We start from the raw sequence: 23438 nt of genomic DNA on the forward strand, positions 1-23438 counted from the left end.
TAGGAGAAAAGAAACATGTATCCCTTCAAACTCTTAATGTCTTCAAAAGGTACTAAAGAAATTAAATAAGAAAAGTTGGTGAATTAGTGGTATATTGTTTCTGTTGTGAGGGTTTTCAAAGAGGAAAGAGAAGGACTAATAAAAAGGAATAGATTTAGCAGGGAGAAGAGAGTGAACATGTTATTTCGCATAATAAGTATTTTAAAAGAGAAGTATACAAAGATGGAGAAAACAATAGGGAGAGCAGGGATCAGATGAACCCTATTATTAACTGAAATGGACGAAGAAAGGTTATACACACAGAATTTAGTATACAGAAATATATCAAACTCAACAAACAGGTTGGGAGATGAGTGGGTGGGGATATTAAGGAGGATAATAACAATAGGAAGAAAAAAATCAAAAGCAAATCTAATTTCCTCAGCAGGGATTGGGAAGAGAGGGGTACCTAGATTAGAGAAAGAAGAAATCCTATACAAAATATTCACATTGTGTGGGAGGGGAGGAGGGAGGCAGGGAGAGGAAGGCAAAGAATTAGAACCTAATAGGGTACCAAAAATTGGAGATGGCTCAACAAATTATAGTATATAATTCAATGAAATACTATTATGCCATAAGAAATTTAATAAGGGACTGTTCCAGATAAACCTAGAAAGATTTTATGAACTGACACAGAGCTATAGGAAGAATCAGGAGAATAGTTTATTAAATAACAACACTGCAAAGACAAACTACGAAACAACTAGATGATACTGTGCCTAAAGCAGAGGATTTGAAGAGTCAAGAATACTTAAGTTTATTCCACACTTACATTTAGTAGCTATATGATTCTGGGCTTTTGGCCTTGTTTCCCATATGTAAAAATAAAGTAATAAGAGCACCTACCTGGGTAATTTAATATGTTAATAAAATTAGATAACATATGTAAAGCCCTTTGCAAAACTTATAAAGCTCTTTGCAAAACTTAAAGTGACATATAAACATTATGTATTATTCACATTATTATAAAAGCTTAAGAATTTTGACAATTGCAATAACCAACTGTAATTCTGGTTAATGAAGCATACTCCCCACCCACCTTCTAAAAGAGAGGTAACGGGTAGGGTTCACACTGAGACACATTTTTCAGACACAAAGACATAATTTTTGTGTATTCATATTTCTTATGAAGGCTTTGTTCCCCCACCTTACAAGGTAAAACAAGGAAGAAAAGAAAATAAATCTTTGTTCACTGAAAAAGTTATTAAAAAAAAAAAAAAAGGAAGGAATGGAGAAAGGGAAAAAAAATCTAAAAGAGTGTCTTAGATTTCTTCTTAGACAAATTGGGGTATGGCTAAACAAACTGTATGTAAATGTTTTCTTATTTCATTATAAAAAAAATGACAAAAGATCATCTGAAAGAAACTAGAACTGATGAAGAACAAATTAAGAAGAACCAGAATAATTTACACAAGGGCAATGACAACAAAAAAGGAAAAATCTCTGAAGACTTAAAAACTGTGAAAAACTATGCTCAATGCAATGAATAACCACATCTCAGGAAAAAAAAAACAAACCTATATACAAAAACATACATGGCTACTACGTGAATGCGTATTTGGAATCTGGGGGTTGTTTTTGGTTGATTTGTTTGGTTTGTTTGTTTTGCCTGACTATGCTTGTTAAAAAGAATTTTCTTTCTTTCTCTTTTGGGAGAGAGGGGAAGGAGAAGATGGAGAGAAAAGCAACAATGCAAAAGAACAACAACCCTAAAATACAAACAAAAACAAAAGTTCAGAAACATGTAGAGAAGCTGAGAGGTTTTAAAATAAATACATCCAAAAAAGTAATATGCGGAATTTATTATACGCTTTTTAAAAAAGCAAGTGGTATGAAAAAAGAGATTGACAGCTTAATATAGAATCATCTTTTGGGCTCTGCTATCTATGCTATGGAGAGATTAAATTAAAATAAAAATGTAAAAATAAAATCTTGAAAAAAGGGAAGATGAAGATGCTGAGGGAAAAAAAAATCAGATCTCATTACCAAAAAAAGGGGAAAAAGTCAACTGATAAGAAATATAACTATTGGCCTATATGCCTATTTTCTTAACAATAAACTATGCATGTATTAATGTGCCAGGCACTAAATGAAGTGCCAGAGACACAAAAAATAAAATGTTTCGGAGAATAATATATACTTGCATCAAAGTATCTTACATCCAGCAATTAGCATAGTGTCTGGTACATGGTAAGAGTTTAATAAATACTTATCAACTCATTGAATAAGATACAAAAAAGCATACTTTAAAAAATGATATTCTGTAACAAACCAGATCTTTGCAATCATAAATGATTAAATGGTGCAAAGAATACAAGTTTCCACTATATGTATCATTTGTTGATTATGAAAAAACATTTGATTCAGTAAAGCAATATATCACATTAAAGGCTCTCTTCCTATGAATATGTTAATCTATGATTTAAGAGTCCTTAAATGATGACAAAATGTACTTTGGTTTTCAATCTTCTATTATTACTATCAACTGATAATAAAACAGTATTACTGAAAGTGTTTGTCTTGGTTCTGAAGAACATCAAGCACAAAATCCAAATTAAAGAATTATTCTCTCTATATAGTAAGATTCTCCAAATACTGCTGTTTGTGAATTAGAATGCCTCAACCTGAGGAAGACTAACTCTTCCTAAATGATGTCTAATATTTACATATGGGAGTTTTGTCCATCTGTAAAGAAAATATTAATTGGATGAAGAATGTCTATTGTCCAGAGACAGTGAATCAGATAGTCCATAAAGTTAATCTACCAGTGCATGCATATATATATATATATATATATATATATATATATATATATATATATATCTTGGCTAGACATTGCAGATGGTTAATGAAGTGCATCCAGAATTAAATAGAAGGAAATGAACAGGCTCTAAAAGAACAGTCGCTATAGTTATTTTGGAAACCATACAGTGCTTTAAAATCTAAGATTTTCCCTGAAACAAAGGCTCATCTTTTTAACATCAACATTCTGTTGGTCATGGAATACTAATCTTGCAAGAATTAAAGTGACAAATAACCCAAAGGGCAAAGGAATGGGAAATATGAGTAAGTAACAATGTATCACTGAGGAAAAACTGCACAGAAGCAGCAATATAAAAGGTATCACCAAAAAAAGATACATGCCCAGAGAAAAGTCACATAGGAAGCCCAGAAAATGCCTAAATGCTCCCCCTAGTATCCACCCAATGTCAAGAGCCTAGCATAAGTTCCTAGAACATTAGATGGATCCCCTGTGAAGGATTTATGGGAATTCATGGATATAAATGGCACAAGAAAGGATACTATATATAATTTGAAAGAATACCTATGTCGAGGGAGCTAAATGGCATAGTGGGTAGAGCACCAGCTTTGGACTCAGGAGTTCAAATCCAACCCTAGACACTTAACACTTACTAGATGTATGACCCTGCAGCCCTTTTTGTAGTGGCTACAAACTGGAAACTGAATGGATGTCCATCAGTTGGAGAATGGCTGAATAAATTGTGGTATATGAATATTATGGAATATTACTGTTCTGTAAGAAATGACCAACAGGATGATTTCAGAAAGGCCTGGAGAGACTTACACGAACTGATGCTGAGGAAATGAGCAGGACCAGGAGATCATTATATACTTCAACAACAATACTATATGATGACCAGTTCTGATGGACCTGGCCATCCTCAGCAATGAGATCAACCAAATCATTTCCAACAGAGCAGTAATGAACTGATCCAGCTACGCCCAGAGAAAGAACTCTGGGAGATGACTAAAACCATTACATTGAATTCCCAATCCCTAGATTTATGCCCACCTGCATTTTTGATTTCCTTCACAAGCTAATTGTACAATATTTCAGAGTCTGATTCTTTTTGTACAGCAAAATAACGTTTTGGTCATGTATACTTATTGTGTATCTATTTTAATGTATTTAACATCTACTGGTCATCCTGCCATCTAGGGGAGGGGGTGGGGAGTAAGAGGTGAAAAATTGGAACAAGAGGTTTGGCAATTGTTAATGCTGTAAAGTTACCCATGCATATAACCTGTAAATAAAAGGCTATTAAATTAAAAAAAAAAAAAAAAAAGATGTATGATCCTGGGCAAGTCACTTAACCCCAATTGCCTTATACACAAAAAAGGGGTGGGTGGGAGAAAGAATATATCAACTGGATCAAAGATCCATTGAAATGTCTATTTTTTAACTTAATTTGTGGTATAAAGAAAATGTTCAACATTTACAAATTCATAATATTCAAATATTACCAGTAATTGGTAGAATGAAAAAAACCCAAAGCTGTCTATTTCCTGTTGACATGTCCTGAACTTCAATTTATAGGATAACTTATCTAACTTTTGATTCTCAGTTTCCCCACTCAATCTATTTCACTTCCAGTTCCAAATAGTATTAAGCTTGTGATTACAATTCAAATCCTAGCTGTACAAACTTACTAACTGGATAAAGCATTTCCTTTCTCTGGGATTCAGTCTTCTCATCTATAAAAAGACAACATGTTCTTTCCAGCCACTGATTGATAGACCCATGATCCTATGACCAGTCATGACCCTTATCAACAAGATATGCTAATCCTTCTCAAAAAGTATATCACATAATAGCTAGTTGAATCATATTAACTAGTACCATTACTGTTGACCAAAAATAACACATGCTATTCTTATTGCTGGTTCCTGATGCCTTTTATTGGCATGAAAACACTGAAGTACCAGGGAAATATAGATTACAAGAGGGGTATGTGTGTGTGTGTGATGTTTAAGAAGGTTCCCCCTCCCCCCAAAAGAAAATTGAGCAAAAAACAAAAGAATGACAAGTTTTAATTTTGGAAGTACTTCCAAAAGAACATATGAAGTAGATGATTTTCTAAGTGTATTAATTTTGCAAAGAAGAAAATACCTTATGCTTTCAAAGCCGATATAACAGTTTTTCAAAGTTATTTATATATCTTTGTTCTATTTACACTATTTTACTATTTACGCTATCCTATTTACATAGGATAAAAAACAGTGACATACATATAGATAGATCTAGAACATAAGAGCCAAGGTGAAAGAGTAGAAATAATTTCAGGATATTAGTAAGGGTACCAGTCCCATGTCTGATGTATTCAAACTTAATTTTTCAATGCCCCAGCTAACTCACTAAGATTATAAATTACTGAATAATTATATCCCTAAAGTAAAGAAAGTTTCCCCATTGGAAGCTCCCTACATTAATGAAAAAACAGAGACAAATAGAAGCATATTAACAGTGTGTGTGTGTGTGAGAAAGAAAGAGAGAGAGAGAGAGAGAGAGAGAGAGAGAGAGAGAGAGAAACCAACCATTAGGCAAGAGTAATTCTGTCAGTTCAACACTTTTCTACATATAGAAGTTGGGTTGGTATGTATATAATAAAACTAAGAAAAAAATTTAAAATCACTGTTCAAACTCAAGGACCTACTTATATCACCTTTTTCATCTACTTATTTGCTTATCAATTCCAATAATGATCTTCTAAAGTAATTTCCAATTTAAAAGCCTTTTCATTTTACTCTCTTGGTCTTGCCTTCAGGGAGGTTTATTCCAAAATCTGCTTCTTTAAAACTTTCATTGCTGATGAGATAGATAGGTTATAGCAATGAAAATAACTGATATTCTTATTGCATTTACCCATGAAACCCATAGTCTACAATTTGCAAAACAGGTCAGGCCCCTACAAAAACAAATTTATACAAACACTAATGAAAATTTGTGGGAATTGGTTTTGTTTGACTATGCCTATTTATCACAAGAAGAGATTGTCTTGTTCTTTAACTGGAAGGGGATATCAAACAAAATAAATGCTTGTTAATTTAAAAAATTAAGCAATAAAGCATAGTTCTTTAGTCTAAACTATGAAAAAAAAAATAACTTTGAAAATTTGCCCATTAGAAGTCTGTAGTTATATTCTTGCTAACAAGATAACTAGAATAATTTTAATAAGTAAGCTTGGTTCCAAAGAACAAATGAAACACACCCCGCCCCATCCCCTAGTTTTTGCTTAACTGTTTTTTCTTGGTTACAAGAGAGGACTCAATTGAGGATAAAAGGAAGAGGGGAATCTGAAGAACAAAACTATTCAGCCTTGATTTAAAAAAAAAAAAAAAAAAAAAAAAGGCATGAATAAACTTTTTTTCTTTCCCTCTGCCCTCCAAAAAACAAAACAAAGTTCAGAAACATAAAATTTTACAAGCCCTCATCTGGATATTAATATGAAAGGAAAAACTTGGCCAGTAATTTTATTTTCAATTCAAATTAATACTTAAATTTTAAGGAACAAATGTGTTACAGAAAGTCACTTCTGTAATTCATGAACCAACCTAACAGTCTCTTCTTTTAAAATGAACAGTTTGGCCATCACTCCCCTTCTATCTACAAATCTTTTTTTTTTTTAATTTAAGCATAGACTATCCATTCAGCATGAGTTAAAAAAAAATTGTTTTAGTTAGCTGCCATTTATACATTAACCAAAATAGATAGTATTTCAATACTCTGACCAGAATTGTTTCTGCATTAAGGTCACATTTACTCTTCATGAAATAAAACAAATATACACCAATACAGAACTAAAAGAAATTTTCCAACTATAGTCTATGCTTTGGGAGGGGGGATGATGTATTATTTAAGACTCCAGTTTCTAGCTATTGGTTTTTAAGAGTCACCAAATCTCTCTAGACTGTCTCCTAACTTGCAAACTGATGCTACAAGAAAAAAATAATATCTTCCATCTCTAATTCTTCCCATACATGAAGGAAAGGCATTAATGCAAAAAATCAAAAATGCTGTCACATCAAAAGATACCCCAACACAGAGGTTGTCATATTACTGCAATATAAATTTGCATTGGACTAGAGGTCTCAAGCCTGAAAAAAATGGGTCATGTGTAAACAAAAATAGTAATAAAAACTGAAGATATAAACTATCATGGCTATGGGACAACAAAGATCATTTTCTAATCATTTCTCTCTCCCCAAATAGGGATACAAATAAAACCTGGTTGGGAATCAGGATCATCAGGATGATAGTTCCTTAATTATAAATTGGTAAACAGAGATTAATCATACTTTTTTTTTTAATTTGAGTCCAAGGTTGGAGTCTAAGTGACTGAGATCAAGGTATCTTGGAATGAACACTAGAATATGGATGGTTAGATATAGATATATCAAAATACAAAATTGGTACATTTTTAAAAATCAGTTTTATAATACACTTGCGAAACTAAGCCTAAAGTGACCCCATAAAAGATATATCCAGGCCTAGTGGACAGAGGGTCAGGAAGTTGTGATGGTCTTCACAAAAGTACTGACACATAACAGCTGGTGACCATGGACAAGTTACTTACACTAGAGCAATACTTGTAAATTACAAAGGTTTCAGGTGAGCTCAAAGTTTCCTAAACCCAATGAAATTTAAAAAAAAAATGGAACTTCAAATTAACTATAAACCTCTGTTCAAACAATAGAAATTTAAGTTTAAAAAAAAAAAAAAAAGGTACTCCTGGGTGCAACAAAATTCTTCTCTTTCAATAAGCAACAACCAAAAAATGTAACATCAATCTAAGTAAACAACTCATACTCAGTGCATCATCGAGTTCTATGCCCATCCTCCTACAACTTTTATTTGAAGAGGCAAATGTGTCTCAGCCATAATTATTAAGTTAAACAATGACAAAGGATGCTTATCTATCCAAGATATTTTCACTATTACCCCAAAATAAATTTTTACAAGTGGAAATTCCCAGTTAAATTCATAACACATCATCTATCTTTATGTTCCATGAAACTTCACTAAGTTTGGTGTAAATATATTTTAATTATATTTAGACTTTATGCAATACAAATTTGCATTGGACTAGAAGTCTCAAGTCTGAAAAAAATTGGGTCATGTGCAAACAAAAATAGTAATAAAAACTGAAGATATAAATTATCAAAACTTAAGTTCTTCACTTGACATCAGAAATGTCATCACTATTTCATTGCTGTTTAAAAAAAGATAGTGAATATTATGCAAAAGATGTCTAGGAGCTGATAAAAACCATACAGCATGTGTCAGCTTCACAGAGCAGTTAAAAATACCCAAGAATCATGGAATATTAGTTATGTAAAGGGCAAAGAACTTAAGACAGCTCCTGACATCCAACAATAAGTCAAGCACTCAGTGGGTGCTCAACAAATGAGCCTACGAAATGTTAGCTCAAGTCCCTGTTCATAAAAATGACTTTCCCACTTTATGTCAACTAGTATACTTGCATGCAAGAGCTAAATAGGAAACCTATCCAATGGATTCCTAACCAAAGATTAGAAAACTTCCTGGGCCTGAAAGCCACGACCACTTTCCAAGTGTGTCCTCATCCAGCTATATTCCAAACAAGAATCAATCATCGACTATAAGAAAGGTGGCAATAAAATAAAATAGTTAGGAGGACTGTACAACTTCATTCAAACAGGAGTGTGGTGGCGAGAGGGGGAAGCTTTTACACCTTCAATGTAAACTTTCAGAAAGTAAAAAGGAGCACAAAGGAATCTTTTCTCTATGATTATTTCCCTCTTCAACCTCCCTGCCCCAACACACACGCACGCACGCTCACAAACACGGATGGACACACTGCAATAAAAGGTCGGAACTGGGAAGGGGTGACAAGGATTTCAGGGATTCCCCCAAACAGGAACCCCGACCCGAGGAGGCCAGGTGGAGAATGCCCCCAAAGGGCCGGCCTGCATTGTGTCACTCCTGCACCAAACGCAGCAGCCCCTTCTCCTGGGCCCCTTTCTCCGTCTCTCCTTCTCCCGCAGCCAGGCCCGGCCTCTCGCCTCCTCTCCCCCTTTCTCGCCTCCCTTTCCCCTCCCCCCTCCAGCCCCCAGCCCACCAGAGACACACAAACAAAAAACGATCAATCTCATTACTTGGGCGTCTCGATCCGGCCCCCCTCCCCCAAACCCTGGTCTGCTCTCCCAGCACTGTTTGCTCACCTCTCAGGAGGACGCAAAAGCTGCAGGCCAAGAGGCTCCTCAGGACGGCCCCCATCTTCCCCTCCTCCTCTTCTCTCTCTCTCTCTCCTCTCACCGGCTCGAGGCGGTCCGGGGAGGGGGAGGCGGCGGAGAGGAGCCGGGGCCGCCGCGGCCGCCCCGCACGGTCATGCTGCCCGAGCTTCGCAGAAAGAGAAGAAAGAATCGCCAGCCCTCCCTCGCTCTCTCAGTCTCTGTCTCCCACTCCGAGCCCACGGCGCCGCCTTTGCCGTCCCCTCTACAGCGCTACTTTTCCCTCCGGGCTGCCCCGGCGGCCACGGCGGCGACCAGCGTCTCCTTCCATTCTCCAGCCCGCTCCCCCTGCGGCGGCAGCGGCGGCTCCTCCGCGGGCTCCACGCAGCTCCTCATTCAGCCTCCGCCTCCTCCCAGCGCGGCGGCGGCGGCGGCGGCGGCGCAAGGATACAGAGGCAGAAGGAGCCTCGCGCCCGGTCCGGCCGCGCTCTCTCCTGCGCTCCTCGAGCTCCCAGCCCCTCCCCCTTCGCTCCCCCTCCTCGGCCTCGCTCTTTCTCCCCCCGCCCCGCCCCCTCCGCTCTCCTCCCTCCTCTCCACTTCCCAGCGCTCCAGTCAGCCCACTCTGCTTCTCTCCTCCTCCTTTCTCCGCGCTCCCAGTCCGCCTCCTCCCCCTCCCCCCGCGCTCCCAGTCCGCCTCCTCCCCCTCCCCCTCCCCCCGCGCTCCCAGTCCGCCTCCTCCGCCTCCCCCTCCCCCGCGCTCCCAGGGAGCCTCCCCTCGGCTGACATCGATTCCCATTCTGCTATGCAAACGAGGGGGCGGGAGGGATCAGCTGGCGAGGTTCGGGACCACTAGAGATTCCTTGGAGCCTCCAGCCAGGCAGAAAGCCCACCTTGTTGGAAAAAAGAGAAGAGATGTTTGTTGCGGCGGCTGCTTTTTAATTCCGCTGCCTGAGAGGTGAGGGGAAGGCGCGGGTGGGAAGGGGGAAGAACGAGGAGAAGCCATTGTCGCATTCCGATGGGATTCTTTTTCTTGCTCCCTCTCGGGCTCGGCGCTCTTGGGGAAGAGGCTGTGAAGCGACCCTCGGAACAACCTTGGCGCTGGCGTGGTCGGGACTACTTTCTTCGGGCTCCGAGCCCGGCGGAGGGTGAGCTCGGCGATCCTTTGTGCTGCTGCCGCCGCTCCTTGCAGGTGAAGGCTCCCGATCCCAGGGGCCGGGGCGCCAGCCGGGGGCGCGGAGCCTGGACGCGGCGGGGGAACGGAGCTCCGCGGGTGACGCGAGCTAATGCCTGCCTTCTGGGATTACGTACTCGTTATCCACCCCGCTCCTTGTAGGTACATAATTGGGTTGCACGCTCTGCCCCCTTACCGCGTTAGACTGCGCGCTCCTGGCGAGCAGGAGCCGGCGTTCGCCCCCGTTCACACTGCGCCCGGCACATAGTAGGCGCTTAACAGATATTTATGGTCAGCCCCTTCCACCGATTCCCCCAATCTGGGTCTTAGCACCACTCGCGGGAAAAAGCTTTCCCAGCCCCTCCCGAGGGCTGGCCAGCTGGAAACCGGATTCGGCATTTTCTGAGAGAGCAGGACTGGGAAAGGCTGGCCGCGTCCGAGGTGCTTTCCAGTCGTGCCTGCAAATTCCGCTGGATTGTGTTGTCCCCGGCTCCCAGAAACTCACGTGAACACACAAGCAAGAACTGCCTGAGAAGGTTCTCAAGATGAAAGCTCCTAAGGCGTGGAAAAGGATCTTGGACCCGAAAATGGAAGGGGACTTGGAAAGCCATCTGGTTCTCGATTTGCAGAGAAGGATATTTAGGTGCTAACACGACAAATGACTGGCCAGAGGCCATACGGAGCGTAAACTGCAGAGCAAGATTTCTTTCCAGTTCCTGTAACTTAGGGGTCCTTGACCTTTTTGTGTGTCGGGGACCCTCGTTTGCTTTATCTTCGACTTGGCATTCAGAGTCAGCTCATAATTTGGCCGCCTATTTACGATTCTTTTTAAATCTTACACTCTACCTCCCGCCTACTCTTCCTTCCACTGTTGTACCTCACACAAGGCACTGGCGGTTTTCACCGGGCTGTCTTTTCACACGCGCGCCTAAGGAAGGAGAGACATATACACATATATAATGTATATTCATATATACATTATATATATTATATATACATATATATTGCATGTATATATAAAACACATATATAATGTATATTAACATACATTACATGTATATATAATGTATATTTACATATACATTATATACATGTATATTACATATATATAATACATGTATATTTTACATGTATATATAATTATATATATAATGTATGTTTTGATAAGGTAATAGAGTGTAAATTCCAATAGGAATATATATGCATATATGTATACATTTGTATACATATATACATATATATGTATACAAATATGTATGCATATGTATACATAGTCCTATTGGAATATATATTTGTATACATATATACATATGTATACATATATATGTATACAAATATGTATACATATGTATACATATTCCTATTGGAATTTACACTCTTCAAAGTTATAATTTTATAAAATATGATCATGGACATTTTGGGGAAGGAGAGTTCCTAAGACTTTAATCTAGTGAAGTCTAAGTCTTTAAATACATAAAATACATAGTGTTATAAAAGAAAACACATGCTATTAAAATAGCTATTTAAAATATTTTAGGGGGAGAAAGTTCATGGATCTCAGCTAAAATTCAAGTTTACCTTAGAATTTTCAATACTTTGATTAATGTTTGGAATATGATAAATACCAATTTTAGGCTTAAAGAATAAATCCCTTGTTGAATTTCAGATATTACTTCCCTCATATTCTTCAATTTATATTTTACTATCCTGAAGGTCCTCAATGGCCAAGAGAGAGGCAACTATTTAGATGATCAGAGTTTATCTGGTGAGAAATTCCCTATAGAATTAAAGTGTAAATATAGAGAGAGAGATCCTGAACAAACTGGAAAGTTTTTCTAAATTACCTGATAAGGTAATGGAGTATGAACTATTGCTAGTCATGTATCAAATTGAAGAAGCTCCTCAATCAACCGGATAGGATTATAGAGCATTTGCCAATGGCTGAAGGCAATTGAAACTATACTTGTTTCTACATTCTTATGACTGATAAAGCTATAGATTGCCTGTTCGTGGAAATTGCTAATGGCAAAAAGCATGTGGGGAATAATAATACTGTAAGACAGTATTAGGAACAGGAATGATCTTGACAAGGCAAAACATCCAGCTGAATCTAATAAAATGAAATTCAGTTGCAATAGATGGGTAGTAAAAATAAGTGTACCTTTATAAGTATAAAATGGAGGAAGTATCGTAATACAGCCATTGTTCTGGAAAAGATCTGAGGGTTTTATTGGACAGCAAGTTTAATTTGAGGCAGGAGTGTGGTAGCCAAAAAAAGGCAGAATAATCTTGGACAAAGCCTCCAAGAAAAAGGAGGTCATAAACCCAATACGCTATGTTCTCATCTGAAATATCATGTTCAGTTATGAGCATTACTGTGTAAGGACATTGTTAAGCTAGAAAACATCCAAAGTAACTACCATAATGAAAATCTTCAAGACCATGTTTTGTGAAGATGGTTTGAAAGAACTGGACATGTTTAGCCTGGAGAAGACTTGGTATGGTGCGATGGTTGTTTATTCAAAAGATAGAATATGAAAGGATTCAAGAAAAAAGGGACAAAGGGACAACCTGCTACCTCTCAACATCTCTCATTTCCTCAATATATATTCCACCCTGATCAGATAGAGATTCTTGTATACCAAAAAAGCTAGGCTTTGTGCAGTCCCCAAATCCTAAACCCCAATTCTCTTTAAGCAAATGGAATGGAAGAGTTTTCTAGTACTTTATATTTCCCTGCTTTTCAATTTAATAGACGCTAGACATCCTAGAATATGAAGACTCTGAGAAAACATTAACCTATTTACTGCACCAATAAAACATGCTTTAAAAATTGGAAACTATCTTAGCAGAGTTAAGAATTCAGGCCATGAACAAAATTATTGACTTTTCTTTTTTTTTCCTTATATATTACCTTTGCCTGAAGGAATATATAGCTAAAAATATCTCACAAATCTCATGCCAAAATCATGAAAACAGGCTCCCATCTCTATATGCTAAATATTAAATTTCCTATACTAATGACTGTGAATTAAATTTCCAACCTCTCTCTCTCATTTCTCTCCTTTGTTCCTTCAATCAATTGTAATGCACAAATATCCTAAAACAAGGTTTTAAGATAAGAAACAAGAGATAATGTCTTGTCTCTCTTCCAATTTAAATGGTGGAAAAGCTATAGTTAGATAAAAATATGGAGACTCTATTAGAAATTTCAGAGTCCATATATGATAAACCTAAAGACTCCAGCTTCTTAGATAATTTACTATTTGATAAAAAATTGAAAAATAATATAGAAGAAATTATGCATAGACCAATACCTCACACCCTATATCAAGACATAAAGTGTGATACTCATAATTTAAACATTAATGGGTAATACTATAAGCTGATTAGGGATCTTTTACTTTCAGGTGTATGGAAAAGAGAGGAATTTATGACCAAACAAGAAATAAAGCACATTATAAAATACAGTCTGTTTCTGATAAAGACCAAATAGAAAATTATATATAGAGTCAAATTTATAAGAATACAAGTCATTTCATAATTGCTAAATGGTCAAAAAGGATATGAATGGGCAATTTTCAGATAAAGAAATTAAAGCTATCTATAGTCACATTAAAAAAAAAAGCTCTAAATCACTATTGATTAGAGAAATGTAAATTAAAACAACTCTGAGGTACCACTTCATACTTATTAGATTGGTTAAAATGACAGGAAAAGATAATTGTTGGAGGAGATGTGGGAAAACTGGGACACTAATGCATTGTTGGTAGATTTGTAAACTGATCCCACCATTCTGGAGAACAATTTGGAACTCTGCCCAAAGGACTATCAAAGTATACGTATTCTTTGTTCCAGCAGTGCCACTACTGGGTCTGTTACCCAAAGAAATCATTAAAAAGGGGACGGGGCCCACACATGCAAAAGTGTAGCAGCTCTTTTTGTGATGGCAAGAACTTGGAGATTGAGGGGATATACATCCATTGGGTAAATAACTGGGTAATAGAATGTGAATGTAAAAGAATACTATTGTTCTATAATAAATAATGAACAAGATGATTTCAGAAAAGCCTGGAAAGATTTATATGAATTGATGCTGAGTGACGTGAGCAGAACCAAGAGAACATTGTATAAAGAACACAGTGGCTCCATAGGTATACAAAAGTTGGCCAAACACTGTGGTGGCAAAACCACAGTACACAACAAGATCATGGGATGATCAACTGTGATGGAACTGGTTCCTTTCTGCAATGTAGTAATTCAAGACAATTGCAATAGAGTTGGGATGGAAAGTAACATCCACATCCAGAGAGAGAGAACATGTGAATCAAAATATACCATTTTCACCTTTTTTGGTTTGTTTGTTCATGAAGGTTCACAGATCTAAAATTTGAAGGCATTTCAGAAGCTCTTTAATCCAATCACAAATATTTTAAAAATGAGGAAAATGAATTAAAGTACTTGATCAAAGTCATAAATACAGAAAATGGCAGAGCCAAATTTTAAACCTGTGTCTTCCTCTGACTTTGGATCAAATAATCTACTGTACATTTAATATTCATATTCCTATTTCTTTGTTTCTTTTCTTTTCTTTTTTTTTGATGGAAGAATATAGTCTTCTTTTCTTTGTTCTGGGTCTGAAAAGCTTATTTTTTGAGCCTGGAAAGATCTGTACCTGGAGTCAAATTTTTGGGATAATATATTTAGGGTATAATGGCTTACTCTTAGTTTCATGATAGGATACAAAAACATGGCTACTGATTGGTCCTCAGATACTTCCAATTAAGAGTTTGTATTTGTGACTAGATTAGAGCTTCTGAAATGCCTTCGAACTTTAGATCTGTGAATCTTTATGATCATTCCCTGAACTTTGTGTACTTCTGATTGACTCTTAATTTTTCTGACTACTGGCTTAATCTGTCTTCAATTTGGCTTCTCCACTCATCGCCCTTCAACCCACTGCTTGACATCTCTTCCTGACTGTTCACTTAACTTTGACATCCAAACTTCCTCTATCTTTCCAGTGCTTTCTGGAGACCTTTACTATAAAAATAGTATATATTGACTCGAACCCAAATACAATGATCCCCTCCGCCCCCCTACAAGATAGAAGGTAGGAAAATTAAAATCTCAGATCTTTCAAAAAATGTCTTTGGATGGGAACATACTATTAGAGCAAATCTGTATTTTCCATGCTGTGGACTTGAACAACTTTAATCACACTCCAAACAGACCAAATATAAGTTAGTACACACTGGAATTCTTTCTCCTCCATGTGGAATTTGGTATGCCTATTATCTTCTCCTTCCTGCTATTTGGCAAATAGTCAGTGGCTCCACAGGTATACAAAAATTGGCCAAGACTGTGCAGACATAATTATAAATACTAAGTACTCCTTTTCATCTTACAGGAGACTTAATAAAGGAAATGAAGTCTTTAGTACTGGAAAGCTTTTTCTTACGTAATCAATAAAAGGATTTATGAGAGCCTTTGGAAAGTTTTTATGAGGAAGACCAAAATTTAAACATACACTATTGTTTGCATGCCCCAAATCCATAATGAATAAGTAGAATCCATCTCTCCTGAGTTCCCCTGCACCCTCCTCCACTTGTTCCTGAAGCCAAAGTAATCAAATATGATCCCTCCTCCATTACATAACCCCTTAGATACTTGAAGTCAGCTATCATGTCCTTCCTCTCCACTTTTTCAATAAGTAAAATGTCTTTAATCAATCCTAATACAACATGTTCTTACTCCACAATACTATATTCTTTCCCCATTTTAGCCTTCAAATTCAGGAAATGATTGCAATTTGAATCTGCTGATTAATACTAAATATTCTAGGCCAGGCCTGACTGTCTATCCCAACAATTCCAGCTTGGGACTAGTACTCAAGGGGCAACTGATTACAATGGATAGCATGCCTAGTCTAGAGTCAGAAAAACCTAAGTTCAAATCCAGCCTCAGATATTTTAGGCAGGTCACTTGACCTCTAGTTGCCTCAATTTTCAATTGGTAAAATGTGGATTATAATTGCATCTACTCCCCATGTTTGTTGTGTGACATTTGGGCCTCTATTTCCGTATTAGTATTAATCCATTTGATATGATTCATAGGAGAGGTGATTATCGGTTCTATATATTAGATTTCAGAGCTATGAAGTTCAGATTATAAATTAACTTGCTAAATCATAAGCTAACTAGAGGCCTCTAGCCTCATTTTTCCTTGCTATGGTGACCAAGCCTAGCATGGTGCAGGTGACTCAATTACATGAAAAATCCTCCAACTTCTTATTTTTGTACCTCTGGACCAGTTTCTCTCGACCAACACAAGCAAGTGGCCATCTCATGATTGTTTAGTTAGTGGAGATGCCCCATGCTTCAATCAACTGAGACCCCCACTGACATACCATTTCTAGCTGATGCATCATTTTTTGGCCCTTGAAGCAAGGTCTATCAACTACTGTGATTCTACATTTTGTGTAGCCCCTCTAGAGTGTAAAAGTATGAAATCTGACCCTGAAAGAAGGAGGCATCTCAGATCATGAGGAAGATGTGAGATCCACTTAATTAGAAGGGACTATAGACCTTTCATAAAGTACCATTGGCTCAGAGCTCTACCTCCAGAATTTTGTTTTATTTTCTTGAATACTGAGCTATTATAATCCCTACAATTATGAGGATCAAATAATGTAATATTTGTAAAACACTTAGTCCAGTGTTTGGCACATAGTAAATGGTATATAATTGTTAGCTATTATTTTTTACTCAATGAAACACTTATGTAACATAAAATGCAATGGAAAATAATTTTATTTACAATAAAAAGGTCACAATGGGCAAAGAACTGGAAATTAAGGGGATGCCCATCAATTGGGAAATGGCTGAACAAATTATAGTATGTTAATGTAATGGAACACTGTTGTTCAATAAGAAATGATGAGTAGACAGATTTCAGAAAAACCTGGAAAGACTTACATGAACTGATGTTGAGTGAAGTGAACAGAAACAGGAGAACATTGTACACAGGAATTTCAATAAACTTAATTCTTCTTAGCAATACAATGATCAAAGACAATTCCAAAAGATTCATGATAGAAAATACTATATATATCCAGAGAAAGAAGCATGGAGTTTGTAAACAGATCAAAGCATGATATTGTTACTTTTTTGTTGTTGTTTTTTCTTGTGGTTTTTTCCCTTTTGTTCTAATTCTTTTTCCACAAAAAAAAATTCAGAAATATGGTTAATATGATTGTACATGTAGAACCTATATCAGATTGCTTGTTTTCTTGGGGAGGAGGAAAGGGAAGGAGAAAGGGAGGAAAAAATGGAAGTCAAAATCTTATAAAAGTAAATATTGAAAAATAAAAAGATATTTTAAATAAAGAATGTGCAAGTCTTTTTTTTTTTTTTTAAGGACAGTTTTTTCTAAAAACACACACTGTTCCATTCTGTGTTCACCACCTCCAGGACAGCAAATTGGGTCAGAAAGATGTTACACAATTCATATTTGGAGTGCCAATTCCACATAGACTGAGCTTTTTATATCCTTAGCTCTCTGAATTAACCAAGTAGAGAGAATTGCCTCCTTGCCTCCTTAAAGGGAAACCACCCTAGCTTATATAAAACAAACACCATTTCTCCCATATATGGAGATAGTTGTCACTGAATATATACTTGCTGAATGAATCTTCAAGCTTCAAATCATCCCTACCTGAACAACAAATTTTAGTTAGCCTTGACAATTTATTCTCAGAAAAACTTAACCACAAGCATTTTCATTCTCTTCCAAATATCCATTTGCAAATGCTTTAACTATGGCACTTGCAAACATTTCTATGGAAGTCTAATTGTTGAAAATGTCTCAAAATCTTTAAAAGGAAATAAAGAGCTTAATGATTTATTTTTAGACTCAATACCAAATTTCATTTACCTTGGACATGTAAAACTATTTTGAAAAAGTTTCTTTTCTTTTCTTTTCTTTTCCTTTCTTTCTTTCTTTCTTTCTTTCTTTCTTTCTTTCTTTCTTTCTTTCTTTCTTTCTTTCTTTCTTTCTTTCTTTTTTTTACATTTTGGAGGGCTTCCTAGATTCTCTCTACTTAACTTATACCCAGTCTTTTGGTGTAGTGAAAAAGAATCAAAATAGCTAGCATTTATATAGCACTTTAAGTTTGCAAAGTACTTTACATATATTAATTATCCATCTCCACAACAACTATGTGAGATAACCCACTTTATAGATAAGGAAACAATTAGCTTAGTGTCACACAGCTAATAAGTGTCTGGAATGAGAATTGAACTCATACCTCTGTGACTCCAAATCTAACAATCAAGTCAGTGTTCCAAAAATAGCAATATTTTACTTATTTTTATTTTTTTATTTTTTGCCAATTTCCCTTGATATGATGCAAATGTTAACAGGCACTTCAAAGCCAAAAGAGGAAGTTCCCCTTTTGGAACAGGAGTAGGTGGAGAAGAGGTAGTACTGAACTTGCTCCATTAATCTGCTTAGTTGGGCATCATAACTACTAATAACAATTTTTCTCAAATATTATTTTACCTGAATATTTTCATGTTTTAATAGCAGTTTTCTCCCTATAGGGGCTCATAAAAAGCACACAGGGATTAATTTCTTTACTACCAAAATGCACATTTTCTTGGATGTTTGAAAAGGCTATGGCACTAATTTATAATAATTCAGATAGGGATGCAAAGAGTAAGTTTTCTCTGTTTGAAAATTCAAGAAAAGCTTCCAAATCATGGATGGTAAATGTGCACTTCCTTTGGTCATCCCAAATTCAGCTTCATCTAACACCAATAGCCACCTTTGGTGTCCACATGGTGCCCCCATCTTTGTTATCACTCAAGTTTAACCTTAAATTATGCTGAGATACATGCAGATAAAAATGATGTCATATCTACTCTAGCTTCTAAGATTGTTCTTCTGGGTTTGTTTCCGAATGACATCATTGAGCCTGGTGACTGGAAATGGCCAAAGATTACTGTGAATTTTACTGTTCTTTGAACAGAACAGAAAGATTCATTTGAGGTTATACTTTCTTCCTTAACCTAGATCCTGAGAGCCCTGAAAGAACCTCTCTAGAATAGAAAGAAGCAAAAAAAAAAAATTTTAAACACAATGGAAGCATCAATAAGATTATCAGAACAGATCTGATGAGACTTCTCTGCAACCATTATAGTCTAAACTGAGGGCTTATTCATCTTCATGACATCATTAATGTCCATGTTATATGATGATTATTTTAATGAACTGGGCAACTTTTTTTTTCTTGAGGATGAGAGGACTCAGGAGAGACATAATAGTTGTGTTTAAGTATCTGAAGGTCTATCATATGCAGGAGAGATTATACTTGTTTAATTTTGCCCTAGAGAAAAGAATCAGAAATAGAAGTAATCTCTTCCATTCAATCAGAACTGGATGGCCAGAAGCAAGTCAAAGCTAATAGAGGAGTCTCTCCTGGAAAATTAACTCAAACTCTGGCAACTGGCTAATAACTTTTGGAGGTAAGGAGAGGAAGGGAAGGCATATGAACTTCCATAAAAGCACCTAAAGCTAACCATTTCTCAGAACAATCCTCTAGAATTCCAAAGTAGCACAAGCTTCAATAATGGAATATCTCAAACCAGATGCTAGCTCTGCCTTGTCAAAACACAAATAGGGAAGAAAATCATGTTAAGACAATATACAAGGAATTAGGACTTAGCAGTATACTCCTCATTGCATTGGGAACCACAGAATTAGAGTCAACCAAGTTTGTAGGTCCTGGCTCTAAGAAAACGGTGGAGGAGATCTCAGAACATCATGATCTCTTCCATCATGCTGGAACCTGTCGGGGCACAACAGAGTATGAAACCAACTCCCAGATGGGGAGCTTTCAAAGAAAAGAAGACAGAGGCAAACAGAAACCAGAGATTGAGGTAGATTTGGGGCCTCATATAAGCCATTCCATTTGGCTGGCAAAAGAAGCTACATCCAGTCTATAGAAGATCAAACCAGTTCTACCCAACCCATCCAAGAGTTCCTGAGGCTAAAAAATATGAATAAATAGGAGAAATTACTGAACATAGTGAAGACATACTATGTATATGGAAGAAATAAAGCAATAAATAAAGAACAAAATGATATATGAAATAGGTTTGGTAGAAAAAAATTAAAAAGATGACAAATAGCCTTGAACCAAAAGTAAAAAAACCTTACCCAAATTAAGGGTTCCTTGAAAAATAAAGTGGAACAAACAATTCAAGAACTCCAATAGTCAAGAAATATAACAAAATAAAAATATTTTTTAAAAATATAAGAAAAATATTGTGTATCTAAGTTATATTTTAATATATTTAACATCTACTGGTCATCCTGCCATCTAGGGGAGGGGGTGGGGGGGTAAGAGGTGAAAAATTGGAACAAGAGGTTTGGCAATTGTTAATGCTGTAAAGTTACCCATGTATATATCCTGTAAATAAAAGGCTATTAAATTAAAAAATAAAAAATAAAAATAAAATAAAATAAAATAAAAATATAAGAAAATGTAATATGTCTACAACTATCAAAAATAGCCAGCTTTGAAAAAGGTTGAGGAAAAATAACTTAAGAATCATCAGGCTTTCTGGAAACTAGGCCAAAAAAACAACAACTCTCCAATCCCCCCCTCCCCCAAAAAATGGATGCCATGTTTTAAGAAATTATAAAATTAAATTGTACAAAATCTATTAACATTACAGAGCAAAATAAAAACAGAAAAAAAATCTACTGGTGATCTATTGAAAGAAATCCCAAATTTAAAACACCTAGGAATAACAAATCCAAAAATGCCAAATTTTCAAAGCAAAGGAAAAATTCTGTAAGCAGCACACCTCACTCTCCTGGCCTCAAAAAAAAAAAAAAAAAAATTATGTTCAAGACTTGATAGCACTTACTAAGAAGAGAAAAATCTTGAAACACACTATTACAAGAAGAAAAAGGCAAAGATTTAAAACTAAAAATAACACCCTAAAAAAATTTTACAATGGAAAAAATATTTTTAAAGGAATAGAGGACTCCAAGCATTTTGGATGAAAAACCAGAGCTAAGAAATTTTTAAATGAAACATGACTCAAAAGAAACCTAGCAAAGTAAACACATCTGAATAATTAGAAGGGATTAAATAACGATGAAATGATTACATTCTAATAAAGGGAGAAGAGACCAATATTACCTAAAAATCTTAATGGCTTTGAGGGTCACAGAGGGAGTTTAACAGATAAATAGGAGTCTAAATGTGGCTTGGTTTGATTTTGTTGCTTTTTAAGATGGTTGAAGGTGGGGGAATTAGAGTAATAGTCTAGTCTTTCACAACATGACATATCAACCTGATTGAACCTTTAAAAATTCAAAAGCTAACATCTTAATTACTATGGGCTTAAGTTTCTCAGTTTAAAATTCACAAAGGTTTTTCTTGTTCCCCAAAGATCTCAATATTTACTTTTCACTGATAAAGTTTTATGTTCTTAAAAACTCTTTTCACAGATGCTCAAGGTCTTTTTTCTTCTATACAAAATCATGTTAACTCTAAAATAATGGGGTATACAGATGACAATATTTATGAGCATTAGAATAGTAGAGGTCTGGGATTGAGGGAGTTATTACAGGGAGGGTATTGGGGATCTGCCTCAGGCTTAAAGAAGACACTCAATAATATCCCACATTCTGAACACAATACAATACTCATCATTCTTGGTAGTAAAGAGAAAAGTCTGTGTGCCTTCCTTTCCCCGGAATAAATATTTTAAAAGAACATTTTGATACATATAGCTGAATAGAAAAATAGTTCTGCATGAAATTGTATTTCCATTTTACACTTTATTTTTGTTAAAGTATGTAATAAATTCTACATATTACCTTTAAACCTTTCGTGTTTATCTATACTTCTTTCTAAACTTTAGTCTCTCCTTTTGTCCTTTACTATTATTGACTTCTCTTTCCTTGGTTTTACCTATTAAAAAATTGAGAGAAATAAAAGAAAAACACTTCTAACATAAATAGGCAGAGCCACACAAAATGAATCCACAAAATGTCCATTTCCAAAATATCCCAAAAGAATCAGTGATACCCATTTTCTTCTGGACCTTTTATACATCACATTTCTGTTGAGAGATGATAAAAATACTTTATCATGGATCCTTTGGAGGCATTGTTGATCATTGCATTAATCAGAATTCTTAAGAATTTCAAAGTCATCTTTTTATTTATTAATTTTTTAATTTACAAAACATATGCATGGGTAATTTTTCAACATTGACCCTTGTAAAACCTTCTGTTCCAACTTTTCCCCTCCTTACCCCAATCCCTCCCCTAGATGGTAGGTAGTCCAATACATTAAATATGTTAAAATATATGTTAAATACAATATATGTATACATATTTATACAGTTATCTTGCTGCACAAGAAAAATCAGATCTAGAAAGAAAAAAAAAAACCTGAGAAGGAAAAAAATGCAGAAAGAGTGAAAATGCTATATTGTGATCCATACTCATTTCCCATAGTTCTCTCTCTGGGTGTAGCTGATTCTCTTCATTACTGAACAACTGGAACTGATTTGTTTCATCTCATTGTTGAAGAGGGCCATGTCCATCAGAATTGGTCATTATATAGTATTGTTGTTGCCATGTACAATGATCTCCTGGTTCTGAACTTTTCATCAGTTCATGTAAGTCTCTCCAGGCCTTTCTGAAATCATCCTGCTGGTCATTTCTTACTGAACAATAATATTCCATAACATTCATATACCACAATTTATTCAGCCATTCTCCAACTGATGGGCATCCAGTTTCTTGCCACTACAAACAGGGCTGCCACAAATACTTTTGCACATGTGGGTCCCTTTCCCTTCTTTAAGATCCCTTTGGGATACAAGCTGAATAGAAACACTGCTGGGTCAAAAGGTATACACAGTTTGACACCCCTTTGGCCATAGTTCCAAATTGCTCTCCAGAATGGTTGGATTCATTCACAGTTCCACCAACTACGTATCAGTGTCCCAGTTTTCCCATATGCCTTCCAACATTCATCATTTTAGTCATTTTAGTCAATCTGAGAAGTGTATAGTGTATCTCAAAGTTGTCTTAATTTGCATTTCTCTGATCAATAATGATTTGGAGCATCTTTTCATGTCATCCATATAGATGTTATTGTCCTTTGTAAATTGTTCTGTTTTGT

The 23438-nt window shown here is 36.2% G+C and overlaps 1 protein-coding gene across 1 annotated transcript in view; it reads right to left on the bottom strand.

The window, feature by feature from the left end:
- The window catches only part of LRP6 (LDL receptor related protein 6), a 129372-nt gene extending 119821 nt beyond the window's left edge, over positions 1 to 9551 (bottom strand). The window contains exon 1 of the mRNA XM_023504584.2: positions 9043 to 9551. Coding sequence (XP_023360352.1) covers positions 9043 to 9097 — 55 coding nt within the window. The 5' untranslated portion in view covers positions 9098 to 9551. The remainder of the gene's footprint in view (positions 1 to 9042) is intronic.
- Positions 9552 to 23438: the final 13887 nt, after the last annotated feature.

The sequence above is a fragment of the Sarcophilus harrisii genome, chromosome 5 (assembly GCF_902635505.1).
Source record: "Sarcophilus harrisii chromosome 5, mSarHar1.11, whole genome shotgun sequence".
Classification (NCBI taxonomy): Eukaryota; Metazoa; Chordata; class Mammalia; order Dasyuromorphia; family Dasyuridae; genus Sarcophilus; species Sarcophilus harrisii.